At 43.1% G+C, this 15727-nt stretch overlaps 2 protein-coding genes across 3 annotated transcripts; one reads left to right on the plus strand and one right to left on the minus strand.

Annotated features, from left to right (window-relative positions):
• Positions 1–767: 767 nt before the first annotated feature.
• LOC311119936 (GATOR2 complex protein WDR59-like) lies at positions 768–5292 on the minus strand (the record flags this gene model as incomplete). Its single annotated transcript, XM_084194580.1, has 3 exons — positions 768–903; positions 2216–2265; positions 5128–5292. Coding segments are annotated over 3 exons (351 nt in total), but the record flags the coding sequence as incomplete, so codon positions are not given.
• Positions 5293–5298: 6 nt separating this feature from the next.
• LOC311119943 (RNA-binding protein NOB1-like) lies at positions 5299–15649 on the plus strand. Of its 2 annotated transcripts, XM_084194587.1 has the most exons (9): positions 5299–5372; positions 5599–5731; positions 5914–6047; positions 6809–6880; positions 7737–7886; positions 13643–13924; positions 14228–14325; positions 14462–14606; positions 15124–15649. In XM_084194587.1, the coding sequence occupies exons 1-9, from the start codon at positions 5304–5306 to the stop codon at positions 15385–15387; spliced, it is 1347 nt and encodes a 448-aa protein (XP_084050713.1). In that variant the 5' UTR covers positions 5299–5303; the 3' UTR covers positions 15388–15649. The 2 variants fall into 2 exon arrangements, with proteins under 2 accessions (XP_084050713.1, XP_084050714.1); XM_084194588.1 differs by lacking the exon at positions 6809–6880 and having other exon boundaries at positions 5300–5372.
• Positions 15650–15727: the final 78 nt, after the last annotated feature.

Here is a 15727-nt window from a genome sequence, read left to right on the forward strand (position 1 = left end):
CTCTGGATAAGAGCGTCTGCTAAATGATTCACTGGATAAGAGCGTCTGCTAAATGATTCACTGGATAAGAGCGTCTGCTAAATGACTCTCTGGATAAGAGCGTCTGCTAAATGACTCTCTGGATAAGAGCGTCTGCTAAATGACTCTCTGGATAAGAGCGTCTGCTAAATGACTCTCTGGATAAGAGCGTCTGCTAAATGACTCTCTGGATAAGAGCGTCTGCTAAATGACTCTCTGGATAAGAGCGTCTGCTAAATGACTCTCTGGATAAGAGCGTCTGCTAAATGACTCTCTGGATAAGAGCGTCTGCTAAATGACTCTCTGGATAAGAGCGTCTGCTAAATGACTCTCTGGATAAGAGCGTCTGCTAAATGACTCTCTGGATAAGAGCGTCTGCTAAATGACTCTCTGGATAAGAGCGTCTGCTAAATGACTCTCTGGATAAGAGCGTCTGCTAAATGTCTCTCTGGATAAGAGTGTCTGCTAAATGACTCTCTGGATAAGAGCGTCTGCTAAATGACTCTCTGGATAAGAGCGTCTGCTAAATGACTCTCTGGATAAGAGCGTCTGCTAAATGACTCTCTAGATAAGCGCGTCTGCTAAATGACTCTCTGGATAAGAGCGTCTGCTAAATGACTCTCTGGATAAGAGCGTCTGCTAAATCACTCAAATATAAAAAGTAAATATAAAACGATAGAAAAAAGTATATTTAAGGCAATTTGATGAAATGTTAATGTTATTGTTGCCGTTTTAACAGAGTTACTCACAGAGGCAGCGAAGACGTGGGACTCCGCCTTGTGAGGGTTCCACTGAACAGCCCCCACGTCCCACTTGCTCGGTCTGCCAATCTTCCTGGGCGCTTCAGAAGGAGTCTCCAGGTTCACCACATACAGAAACCTCCGTCTACAGGAGGGGAGATACAACACACAGGATATTACCACCTCCCATCCATTTACATCTGATTCATCCACAAATACACAACTAACATCGTAATAATAAATAATAATATGCCATTTAGCAGACGCTTTTATCCAAAGCGACTTACAGTCATGCGTGCATACATTTGGGTGGTCCCGGGGATCGAACCCACTACCCTGGCGTTACAAGCGCCGTGCTCTACCAGCTGAGCTACAGAGGACCACCATCGTGACATGACACTGTTGCCTTATGCCTGATAGATGTTGACTGAGGCAGAGCTACAGTGATGTTGACTGAGGCAGAGTTACAGTGATGTTGACTGAGGCAGAGCTACAGTGATGTTGACAATGAGAGCTACAGTGATGTTGACTGAATGAGAGCTACAGTGATGTTGACTGAGGCAGAGCTACAGTGATGTTGACTGAGCGAGAGCTACAGTGATGTTGACTGAGAGAGAGCTACAGTGATGTTGACTGAGCGAGAGCTACAGTGATGTTGACTGAGGCGGAGCTACAGTAATGTTGACTGAGGCGGAGCTACAGTGATATTGACTGAGGCGGAGCTACAGTGATGTTGACTGAGCGAGAGCTACAGTGATGTTGACTGAGGCAGAGCTACAGTGATGTTGACTGAGCGAGAGCTACAGTGATGTTGACTGAGGCAGAGCTACAGTGATGTTGACTGAGAGAGAGCTACAGTGATGTTGACTGAGAGAGAGCTACAGGGATGTTGACTGAGGCAGAGCTACAGTGATGTTGACTGAGCGAGAGCTACAGTGATGTTGACTGAGAGAGAGCTACAGTGATGTTGACTGAGAGAGAGCTACAGTGATGTTGACTGAGGCAGAGCTACAGTGATGTTGAATGAGCGAGAGCTACAGTGATGTTGACTGAGGCAGAGCTACAGTGATGTTGACTGAGCGAGAGCTACAGTGATGTTGACTGAGAGAGAGCTACAGTGATGTTGACTGAGAGAGAGCTACAGTGATGTTGACTGAGGCAGAGCTACAGTGATGTTGAATGAGCGAGAGCTACAGTGATGTTGACTGAGCGAGAGCTACAGTGATGTTGACTGAGGCGGAGCTACAGTGATGTTGACTGAGGCAGAGCTACAGTGATGTTGACTGAGGCAGAGCTACAGTGATGTTGACTGAGGCAGAGCTACAGTGATGTTGACTGAGGCGGAGCTACAGTGATGTTGACTAAGACAGAGCTACAGTGAATCAACAGCTGGTAAGGAATGTCAGTGTGTGGTGATGGTGCTGTAACCTGTGGTAAAGAGCTGGACTGGTACCCACCCAGACAGGACAGCATGTCGACCCAGGCAGTCCACGGACATAGCAGTGGCCTGAAAAGATAACAACCAACAAGCATATTATTATTTGTTAGGGGGTAGATCAGCTTAATATTGCAGAAAGATTGTAGCTTCCATTAATGTAATTGTTCGCATCAATTCCAATCCCCCATATTTATATATATATTTTTTAAATATACAGTACCAGTCAAAGGTTTGGACACACCTACTCATTCCAGGGTTTTTCTTTATTTTTACTATTTTCTACATTGCAGAATAATAGTGAAGACATCAAAACTATGAAATAAAACATACGGAATCATGTAGTAACCAAAAAAGTGGTTAAACAAATCAAAATCTATTTTATATTTGAGATTCTTCAAATAGCCACCCTTTGCCTTGATGACAGCTTTGCACACTCTTGGCATTCTCTCAACCAGCTTCATGAGGTAGTCACCTGGAATGCATTTCAATTAACAGGTGTGCCTTAAAAGATCATTTGTGGAATTTCTTTCCTTCTTAATGCTTTTGAGCCAATCAGTTGTATTGTGACAAGGTAGGGGGGGTATACAGAAGATAGCCCTATTTGGTAAAAGACCAAGTCCATATTATGGCAAGAACAGCTCAAATAAGCTAAGAGAAACGACAGTCCATCATTACTTTAAGACATGAAGGTCAGTCAATACAGAACATTTCAAGAACTTTGAAAGTTTCTTCAAGTGCAGTCACAAAAAACATCAAGCGCTATGATGAAACTGGCTCTCATGAGGACCGCCACAGGAATGGAAGACCCAGAGTTACCTCTGCTGCAGAGGATAAGTTCATTAGAGTTACCAGCCTCAGAAATTGTAGCCCAAATAAATGCTTCACAGAGTTCAAGTAACAGACACATCTCAACATCAACTGTTCAGAGGAGACTGTGTGAATCAGGCCTTCATGGTCGAATTGCTGCAAAGAAACCACTACTAAAGGACACCAATAAGAAGAAGAGACTTGCTTAGGCCAAGAAACACAAGCAATTGACATTAGACCGGTGGAAATGTGTCCTTTGGTCTGGAGTCCAAATTAGAGATTTTTGGTTCCTCCCGCTGTGGCTTTGTGAGACACGGTGTGGGTGAACGGATGATCTCCGCATGTGTAGTTCCCACCGTAAAGCATGGAGGAGGAGGTGTTATGGTGTGGGGGTGCTTTGCTGGTGACACTGTCTGTGATTTATTTCGAATTCAAGGCACACTTAACCAGCATGGCTACCACAGCATTCTGCAGCGATTCGCCATCCCATCTGGTTTGGGCTTAGTGGGACTATAATTTGTTTTTCAACAGGACAATGACCCAACACACCTCCAGGCTGTGTAAGGGCTATTTTACCAAGAAGGAGAGTGATGGAGTGGTGCATCAGATGACCTGGCCTCCACAATCCCCCGACCTCAACCCAATTGAGATGGTTTGGGATGAGTTGGACGGCAGAGTGAAGGAAAAGCAGCCAGCAAGTGCTCAACATATGTGGGAACTCCTTCAAGACTGTTGGAAAAGCATTCCAGGTGAAGCTGGTTGAGAGAATGCCAAGAGTGTGCAAAGCTGCCATCAAGGCAAACGGTGGCTATTTGAAGAATCTCAAATACAAAATATATTTTGATTTGTTTAACACTTTTTTGGTTACTACATGATTCCATATGTGTTATTTCATAGTTTTGATGTCTTCACTATTATTCTACAATGTAGAAAATAGTAAAAAATAAAGAAAAACCCTGGAATGAGGAGGTGTGTCCAAACTTTTGACTGGTACTGTATATATACACACACACACATACATACATATCTTTTAAAAATATATTTTCCTTTATTATTTTCCGCTAACCCTACCACTCCTCCCCTAATTGGAGTAAACTAATGAACAACAACACTTAGGCTTCTACTTCCAGCATATACACACTATATACATTTTATGGACATAATCTATTTTACAATAGTTATATTTTATTTGTTTTTAGTCCTGCCCTTCCTCTACCCTCAACCTCTCCCATCTATTTCTGATGTAATAATAATATATAATAATAATAAGCCATTTAGCAGACGCTTCTATCCAAAGCGACTTACAGTCATGCGTGCATACATTTTTGTTTGTGTATGGGTGGTCCCGGGGATCGAACCCACTACCCTGGCGTTACAAGCGCCGTGCTCTACCAGCTGAGCTACAGAGGACCACAAATGTCAATTCAGTTTGATTTCTATTTGCCATATATTTTTAACTGTGCTGTTTCACAAAAGTTCTGAAGCTTTCTATTTTCATAGTTTCTACAGATTGTAAATTAAAGATAAATAGTTTTGCTAAAAGTATTATTATACTATTGATCGATTGACTATGACTTTTCTAATCACCCAGTACTGCTATATGCAGCGTTAGCTCCAGGTACATTTTGCAATTCTTCAGCCATTCCTGGACCTGTGACCAAAAAGTATTATTATGAAGTAATATTTATGGTTAGTTTCCAAGTCAGTGAAGATCATGTGAGCATCATGCAGAGGGCCAGTAAGATGGGACCATTTAGCCAGCAGCATCTGAGTCAGCAGTGCAGCACGTTTGGTTTTTTATTTGTTTTCATGCAAAGTATTGCTGCGATAACTTGTGCATGGATCAATGTCTGTAAACTGGATATGTGGGATCTAGTGCATTTGACCTGATGAAACAAAACTCCCAACAGTCCTGCAACTGAGTGGGACATCTTTGAACTGTGACACTTTTAGGGAACTTACTCCCTCACTACTCACAAAGATAACAACTACCACTTTTTCACTAGGGACAGTATGACATCACCACAGACAGAAGAGGAAAGTTATAAATATCTTTGGCAACACATGTTGCATTAGCTAGCTACATCTCACAACTCTCATTTAAAGCCTGTTTTACTAAAGTACCTGTGCATCTCGGAACTCCACCACCACATTCTCACTACTCCAGCGAGCCGCCATCTTCCTCTGCCCCAACAACATCAACCAGACCTTCAACGATGCCCCGAGTCTCAAATCACGGACAACGCGAGAACTACTTTCTGTCTTCTGATTGGTTGATGATGTGGCCATAGCTATCCAAGATGGCTGCTACCATGGTGGAACATGTTGTCGCAGATGCAGGAGCGTTTTTGAAGAAAGCACCTCTTCAGGTGAGGTTAAAACTTCGTCACATAACAGTAGCGATGTTCTTCAGTAGTTACATCACCCAAGGATCATGCAAATAATTTTTTTTGCACAAACTGCGTGGTTGATGTCAGGTCTGGCTATCTAGTTAACGTGGTTCATCCTGTTTAAATGGCCACATGAATATCATGTACCTGCGTATATTATGATTTTGACATTGCTATATATCTATATATTTTTTTTATATTCTAGGAAATCGGGAAGAATATCTACACCCTGAAGGATGTAGTCGAGGAAATTAGAGACAAGCCAACCCGGAGGAGCCTGTCTGTTCTACCATATCAACTCAACTTCAGAGAACCAAACCCTGAGTACATCAGATTAGGTAGCTAAGGTTTTTAAAATGACACATTTGGTCCGTTTTGGTTGTTAATTTGTTGTTGTACTGGGTATTTGTTTTGTAGACACTCGGCCTCTCCAACATCACTTCTTTAGCTGTTGATGTTTCTAAACATATTTCCCAGAATTGTGATGATGATGGTACTGAATGTTGTGGTCTGTTTTCAGTGACCGAGTTCTCCAAGAAGACCGGAGACTACCCCAGCCTCTCTGCCACAGACATCAAGGTGTTGGCTCTGACCTACCAGTTGGAGAGGGAAAACGTTGGGACTGACCACCTGAAGAAAGAACCTGAGGTCAAGGTAAGACGGGGATCGATGAGATGGGACCCCAAATGGCAGCCTATTCCCTTTGTACACTATATATAGGGAATAGGGTGCCATTCTCTGGTCTAAAGTAGCGCACTATATAGGGAATAGGGTGCCATTCTCTGGTCTAAAGTAGCGCACTATATAGGGAATAGGGTGCCATTCTCTGGTCTAAAGTAGCGCACTATATAGGGAATAGGGTGCCATTCTCTGGTCTAAAGTAGTGCACTATATAGGGAATAGGGTGCCATTCTCTGGTCTAAAGTAGCGCACTATATAGGGAATAGGGTGCCATTCTCTGGTCTAAAGTAGTGCACTATATAGGGAATAGGGTGCCATTCTCTGGTCTAAAGTAGTGCACTATATAGGGAATAGGGTACCATTCTCTGGTCTAAAGTAGTGCACTATATAGGGAATAGGGTGCCATTCTCTGGTCTAAAGTAGCGCACTATATAGGGAATAGGGTGCCATTCTCTGGTCTAAAGTAGTGCACTATATAGGGAATAGGGTGCCATTCTCTGGTCTAAAGTAGTGCACTATATAGGGAATAGGGTGCCATTCTCTGGTCTAAAGTAGCGCACTATATAGGGAATAGGGTGCCATTCTCTGGTCTAAAGTAGCGCACTATATAGGGAATAGGGTGCCATTCCATTTGGGACACGGCCAGGTGAAAGGGGCTAGTTATCGCACAGAACCTGAGTATGTAAGTGTTCAATGGATCCACACCACAGCGTTGACATGTAGTCTGATGTCAGGTCCGGGTATGCAGTACAAGGAGACATCCAGAGGCTCCTGTTGGCGTGGCAGGGTTCCACTTTCCCTCAAAGGTACGGTACAAAGAATGACATGAAATCAACTCTATTGTTAACCACAGTACTGATCCATAGTACTGATCCACAGTACTGATCCATAGTACTGATCCATAGTACTGATCCATAGTACTGATCCACAGTACTGATCCACAGTACCGATCCACAGTACTGATCCATAGTACTGATCCACAGTACTGATCCATAGTACTGATCCACAGTACTGATCCACAGTACTGATCCATAGTACTGATCCATAGTACTGATCCATAGTACTGATCCACAGTACTGATCCACAGTACTGATCCACAGTACTGATCCATAGTACTGATCCATAGTACTGATCCATAGTACTGATCCACAGTACTGATCCATAGTACTGATCCATAGTACTGATCCACAGTACTGATCCACAGTACTGATCCATAGTACTGATCCATAGTACTGATCCACAGTACTGATCCACAGTACTGATCCATAGTACTGATCCACAGTACTGATCCATAGTACTGATCCATAGTACTGATCCATAGTACTGATCCACAGTACTGATCCATAGTACTGATCCATAGTACTGATCCATAGTACTGATCCACAGTACTGATCCACAGTACTGATCCATAGTACTGATCCATAGTACTGATCCACAGTACTGATCCACAGTACTGATCCATAGTACTGATCCACAGTACTGATCCATAGTACTGATCCATAGTACTGATCCACAGTACTGATCCATATGCATGTTGAGATGTTAATAAAACAACCTAAAAGGCGAACATCTAGAATAACCATGTGAATGGGAACCATATGGGAAGATCGTAGTACAAATCAACCACTTCTGTCATAGTAAGATGTGTCCCTCATGGTCCAGAGGCCAGCTGATGGGTTGTTCAGTGGCAGACCGACGGCAGCGGCACAGACACAGCACAGCTATAACCCTCCAGAGATCGGAGAGTACAACAGCTTCCAGTTCTGGAGGAATCCTCTGCCCTGCTTCGACGTGGACCTGCTGGAACTATTGGTGAGTAGAACACATACTATTTTTATTTTATTTAACCTTTATTTAACTAGGCAAGTCAGTTAAGAACTAATTCTTATTTACAATGACGGCCTACCAAAAGGCCTCCTGCGGGGACGGGGCTGGGATTACAAATATATATATATATATATATATATATATATATATATATATATATACATATATACATACAGTGGGGAGAACAAGTATTTGATACACTGCCGATTTTGCAGGTTTTCCTACTTACAAAGCATTTAGAGGTCTGTAATTTTTATCATAGGAACACTTCAACTGTGAGAGACGGAATCTAAAACAAAAATCCAGAAAATCACATTGTATGATTTTTAAGTATTTAATTTGCATTTTATTGCATGACATAAGTATTTGATACATCAGAAGAGCAGAACTTAATATTTGGTTCAGAAACCTTTCTTTGCAATTACAGAGATCATACGTTTCCTGTAGGTCTTGACCAGGTTTGCACACACTGCAGCAGGAATTTTGGCCCACTCCTCCATACAGACCTTCTCCAGATCCTTCAGGTTTCGGGGCTGTCGCTGGGCAATACGGACTTTCAGCTCCCTCCAAAGATTTTCTATTGGGTTCAGGTCTGGAGACTGGCTAGGCCACTCCAGGACCTTGAGATGCTTCTTACGGAGCCACTCCTTAGTTGCCCTGGCTGTGTGTTTCGGGTCATTGTCATGCTGGAAGACCCAGCCACGACCCGTCTTCAATGCTCTTACTGAGGGAAGGAGGTTGTTGGCCAAGATCTCGCGATACATGGCCCCATCCATCCTCCCCTCAATACGGTGCAGTCATCCTGTCCCCTTTGCAGAAAAGTATCCCCAAAGAATGATGTTTCCACCTCCATGCTTCACGGTTGGGATGGTGATCTTGGGGTTGTACTCATCCTTCTTCTTCCTCCAAACACGGCGAGTGGAGTTTAGACCAAAAAGCTCTATTTTTGTCTCATCAGACCACATGACCTTCTCCCATTCCTCCTCTGGATCATCCAGATGGTCATTGGCAAACTTCAGACGGGCCTGGACATGCGCTGGCTTGAGCAGGGGGACCTTGCGTGCGCTGCAGGATTTTAATCCATGACGGCGTAGTGTGTTACTAATGGTTTTCTTTGAGACTGTGGTCCCAGCTCTCTTCAGGTCATTGACCAGGTCCTGCCGTGTAGTTCTGGGCTGATCCCTCACCTTCCTCATGATAATTTATGCCCCACGAGGTGAGATCTTGCATGGAGCCCCAGACCGAGGGTGATTGACCGTCATCTTGAACTTCTTCCATTTTCTAATAATTGCGCCAACAGTTGTTGCCTTCTCACCAAGCTGCTTGCCTATTGTCCTGTAGCCCATCCCAGCCTTGTGCAGGTCTACAATTTTATCCCTGATGTCCTTACACAGCTCTCTGGTCTTGGCCATTGTGGAGAGGTTGGAGTCTGTTTGATTAAGTGTGTGGACAGGTGTCTTTTATACAGGTAACAAGTTCAAACAGGTGCAGTTAATGAGTGGAGAACAGGAGGACTTCTTAAAGAAAAACTAACAGGTCTGTGAGAGTCGGAATTCTTACTGGTTGGTAGGTGATCAAATACTTATGTCATGCAATAAAATGCAAATTAATTACTTAAAAATCATACAATGTGATTTTCTGGATTTTTGTTTTAGATTCCGTCTCTCACAGTTGAAATGTACCTATGATAAAAATTACAGACCTCTACATGCTTTGTAAGTAGGAAAACCTGCAAAATCGGCAGTGTATCAAATACTTGTTCTCCCCACTGTGTGTGTGTGTGTGTGTATGTATGTATGTATGTATGTATGTATATATATATAGAACCAAACACACATCACAACAAGAGACACCACAACACTACTTAAAGAGAGACGCCACAACACTACATAAAGAGAGACGCCACAACACTACATAAAGAGAGACACCACAACACTACATAAAGAGAGACGCCACAACACTACTTAAAGAGAGACGCCACAACACTACATAAAGAGAGACGCCACAACACTACATAAAGAGAGACGCCACAACACTACATAAAGAGAGACACCACAACACTACATAAAGAGAGACACCACAACACTACATAAAGAGAGACGCCACAACACTACATAAAGAGAGACACCACAACACTACATAAAGAGAGACACCACAACACTACATAAGAGAGACACCACAACACTACATAAAGAGAGACACCACAACACTACATAAAGAGAGACACCACAACACTACATAAAGAGAGACACCATAACACTACATAAAGAGAGACACCACAACACTACATAAAGAGAGACGCCACAACACTACTTAAAGAGAGACGCCACAACACTACATAAAGAGAGACGCCACAACACTACATAAAGAGAGACGCCACAACACTACATAAAGAGAGACACCACAACACTACATAAAGAGAGACACCACAACACTACATAAAGAGAGACACCACAACACTACATAAAGAGAGACGCCACAACACTACATAAAGAGAGACGCCACAACACTACATAAAGAGAGACACCACAACACTACATAAAGAGAGACACCACAACACTACATAAAGAGAGACACCACAACACTACATAAAGAGAGACACCACAACACTACATAAAGAGAGACACCACAACACTACATAAAGAGACACCACAACACTACATAAAGAGACACCACAACACTACATAGAGAGACACCACAACACTACATAGAGAGAGACAACACAACATAAAGAGAGACACCACAACACTACATAAAGAGAGACACCACAACACTACATAAAGAGAGACAACACAACATAAAGAGAGACACCACAACACTACATAAAGAGAGACACCACAACACTACATAAGAGAGACACCACAACACTACATAAAGAGAGACAACACAACACTACATAAAGAGAGACACCACAACACTACATAAAGAGAGACACCACTACACTACATAAAGAGAGACACCACAACACTACATAAAGAGACACCACAACACTACATAAAGAGACACCACAACACTACATAAAGAGACACCACAACACTACATAAAGAGAGACACCACAACACTACATAGAGACAACACAACATAAAGAGAGACACCACAACACTACATAAAGAGACACCACTACACTACATAAATAGAGACACCACAACACTACATAAAGAGAGACGCCACAACACTACATAAAGAGAGACGCCACAACACTACATAAAGAGAGACGCCACAACACTACATAAAGAGAGACGCCACAACACTACATAAAGAGAGACACCACAACACTACATAAAGAGAGACACCACAACACTACATAAAGAGAGACACCACAACACTACATAAAGAGAGACACCACAACACTACATAAAGAGAGACACCACAACACTACATAAAGAGAGACACCACAACACTACATAAAGAGAGACGCCACAACACTACATAAAGAGAGACGCCACAACACTACATAAAGAGAGACACCACAACACTACATAAAGAGAGACGCCACAACACTACATAAAGAGAGACACCACAACACTACATAAAGAGAGACGCCACAACACTACATAAAGAGAGACGCCACAACACTACATAAAGAGAGACGCCACAACACTACATAAAGAGAGACGCCACAACACTACATAAAGAGAGACGCCACAACACTACATAAAGAGAGACGCCACAACACTACATAAAGAGAGACAACACTACACTACATAAAGAGACACCACAACACTACATAAAGAGACACCACAACACTACATAAAGAGACACCACAACACTACATAAAGAGAGAGAGACGCCACAACACTACATAGAGACAACACTACATAAAGAGAGACACCACAACACTACATAAAGAGAGACACCACAACACTACATAAAGAGAGACACCACAACACTACATAAAGAGAGACACCACAACACTACATAAAGAGAGACACCACAACACTACATAAAGAGAGACACCACAACACTACATAAAGAGAGACACCACAACACTACATAAAGAGAGACGCCACAACACTACATAAAGAGAGACGCCACAACACTACATAAAGAGAGACACCACAACACTACATAAAGAGAGACACCACAACACTACATAGAGACAACACAACATAAAGAGAGACACCACAACACTACATAAAGAGAGACACCACAACACTACATAAAGAGACACCACAACACTACATAAAGAGAGACACCACAACACTACATAAAGAGAGACGCCACAACACTACATAAAGAGAGACGCCACAACACTACATAAAGAGAGACACCACAACACTACATAAAGAGAGACACCACAACACTACATAAAGAGAGACACCACAACACTACATAAAGAGAGACGCCACAACACTACATAAAGAGAGACGCCACAACACTACATAAAGAGAGACGCCACTACACTACATAAATAGAGACACCACAACACTACATAAAGAGACACCACAACACTACATAAAGAGACACCACAACACTACATAAAGAGACACCACAACACTACATAAAGAGAGAGAGACGCCACAACACTACATAGAGACAACACTACATAAAGAGAGACACCACAACACTACATAAAGAGAGACACCACAACACTACATAAAGAGAGACACCACAACACTACATAAAGAGAGACACCACAACACTACATAAAGAGAGACACCACAACACTACATAAAGAGAGACACCACAACACTACATAAAGAGAGACACCACAACACTACATAAAGAGAGACGCCACAACACTACATAAAGAGAGACGCCACAACACTACATAAAGAGAGACGCCACAACACTACATAAAGAGAGACACCACAACACTACATAAAGAGAGACGCCACAACACTACATAAAGAGAGACACCACAACACTACATAAAGAGAGACACCACAACACTACATAGAGACAACACAACATAAAGAGAGACACCACAACACTACATAAAGAGAGACGCCACAACACTACATAAAGAGAGACGCCACAACACTACATAAAGAGACACCACAACACTACATAAAGAGAGACACCACAACACTACATAAAGAGAGACACCACAACACTACATAAAGAGAGACGCCACAACACTACATAAAGAGAGACACCACAACACTACATAAAGAGACACCACAACACTACATAAAGAGAGACGCCACAACACTACATAAAGAGAGACAACACTACACTACATAAAGAGACACCACAACACTACATAAAGAGACACCACAACACTACATAAAGAGAGACACCACAACACTACATAAGAGACGCCACAACACTACATAAAGAGAGACGCCACAACACTACATAGAGACGCCACAACACTACATAAAGAGAGACACCACAACACTACATAAAGAGAGACACCACAACACTACATAAAGAGAGACACCACAACACTACATAAAGAGACACCACAACACTACATAAAGAGAGACACCACAACACTACATAAAGAGAGACACCACAACACTACATAAAGAGAGACACCACAACACTACATAAAGAGAGACGCCACAACACTACATAAAGAGAGACGCCACAACACTACATAAAGAGAGACGCCACAACACTACATAAAGAGAGACACCACAACACTACATAAAGAGAGACACCACAACACTACATAAAGAGAGACGCCACAACACTACATAAAGAGAGACGCCACAACACTACATAAAGAGAGACTGAATCATTGTCGATGTCAGTGCTGATGAATTGATGTAGTCCTTGTTGTTTATGTACAGAACATTGAGGACCTCTCAGTATCAAACAGTAGTGGAGCAGCAGACACCATCCACACAGAACCTGGGACAGGGACCGGGTCAGAGGAACACAAACACTCAGAGAGTCATTCAGAGGAGCACGGCAGTGGGTCGGAGGAGGAAGATGAGGAGGAGGAGGAGGAGGAAGATGGCGGTGGTTGGATCACTCCTAGCAACATTAAACAGGTCCAGATGGAGACGGGGATCTGGGCGTCGCCTGCGGACATTAAAGTGGGATGTCTCACCACTGACTTCGCTATGCAGGTACTGTCTGGGGCCCAAATGGCACCCTATCCCCTATATAGTGCACTAATTTTAACCAGGGCCCTTAGGTAGTGCAAAAGTAGTGCACTATATAGGGAATTGGGGTGCCATGTGGGACGTAACATGAAGATTCTGGTTAAATTAACTCGAATAGTTCAGCAAACTGTCATCTTATCTATGTAACTCTCCTTGAGTGGTAATAGTCGATGCTGTTATTTAAAGTTGATTAAATTCTGTTGATAAGACCCATTTAGATATACATTCAGAATCATGCAGTTGGTCAACTGTTTGATTGTTCAACAGAACGTCCTGATTCAGATTGGACTCCATGTCCTCTCTGTGAATGGGATGCTCATCAAGCAGGCCAGGAATTACATCCTGCGATGCCACGCCTGTTTCAAGTGAGTACCTCTTATCAGTAAAAGGCCCACCAAAAACAGTACAGGTTTTGTAATTAGACAACTTGAAATGTTTACTCAACCTTTGTCTCAAGAAGCTTAATTAAACTGATAGTATCACATGTTATATTTGCTTTAGGACCACAACGAACATGAATAAGGTTTTCTGTACACACTGTGGCAACAAAACACTGAAGAAGATCGCAGTGACGGTCAGTGAGGACGGAAGCATGCAGATGCATTTCTCTAAGAACCCCAAAGTGCTTAACCCCAAGGGGAAGAGGGTAAGGGGGTGAAGAGGGTAAGGGGGTGAAACCCAGACTACAACCAAACCTTCAACTGTGGGAGGAAACTCCTCTTACAGAATGATTCAGGATTTCTTCAGATAATGACATTTGTTGTATCAAATGTGCAGCTTCTACACATGTTGCAAACTAGCTTCTACACGTTGTTGTTGACTGGACGTAGTATTAGAGGGAGGAGCTGACTGGAGGGAGGAGCTGACTGGAGGGAGGAGCTGACTGGAGGTAGTATTAGAGGGAGGAGCTGACTGGAGGGAGGAGCTGACTGGAGGGAGGAGCTGACTGGAGGTAGTATTAGAGGGAGGAGCTGACTGGAGGTAGTATTAGAGGGAGGAGCTGACTGGAGGGAGGAGCTGACTGGAGGGAGGAGCTGACTGGAGGTAGTATTAGAGGGAGGAGCTGACTGGAGGGAGGAGCTGACTGGAGGTAGTATTAGAGGGAGGAGCTGACTGGAGGTAGTACTAGAGGGAGGAGCTAATGTACACTCTGTTCCCCGTAGTACTCCCTGCCCCTGCCACAAGGGGGCAAACACGCCAGCAACCCCCACCTGGTGGAGGACCAGCGTTTCCCCCAGCAGCGTGTGTCCCGTAAGGCTCGCCAGAAGACAGACGTCTTTAACCCGGACTACCTGGCCGGGGGCAGTTCCCCTTTCTCTGATCACGACATATACAGCCGCTCTGCCAACCTGCACATCACAGACGGAGCAGGCGGAGGGGGTCGGAGACGGGCAAACCCCAACGCTGCCCGCAAGAAGAAATGTTGAGGCTGTCTGTTTCTACACACCAATAAAGAGAATTCCAGCAACTGAACTGTGAAGATAGCTGAATTTAATACTGCAGTTTTGTATGAATGACACAATCTTTTTTTTAAGGAAAACTTTATTAATTCCATGTTCGAATGAAATGTTATACAGTAACTCAACTACCAAGTTTGTAAAAGCCATAAAAGGTATTTGCACTTTCAAGGCTTGTGCATGTAACCTGCTCTGACATTTTGATACCCCTTAATTAAAACTTTAAACAGAGTTCAAGGGTGCAACTTCTGTTTTGGATATATTTTAATAATCAACATCATCCATTTGACATGTACAGTAGAAATAAACT

The sequence above is a fragment of the Coregonus lavaretus genome, assembly GCF_964263955.1.
Source record: "Coregonus lavaretus genome assembly, contig: HAP1_SCAFFOLD_1370, whole genome shotgun sequence".
In the NCBI taxonomy this organism is placed as follows: domain Eukaryota; kingdom Metazoa; phylum Chordata; class Actinopteri; order Salmoniformes; family Salmonidae; genus Coregonus; species Coregonus lavaretus.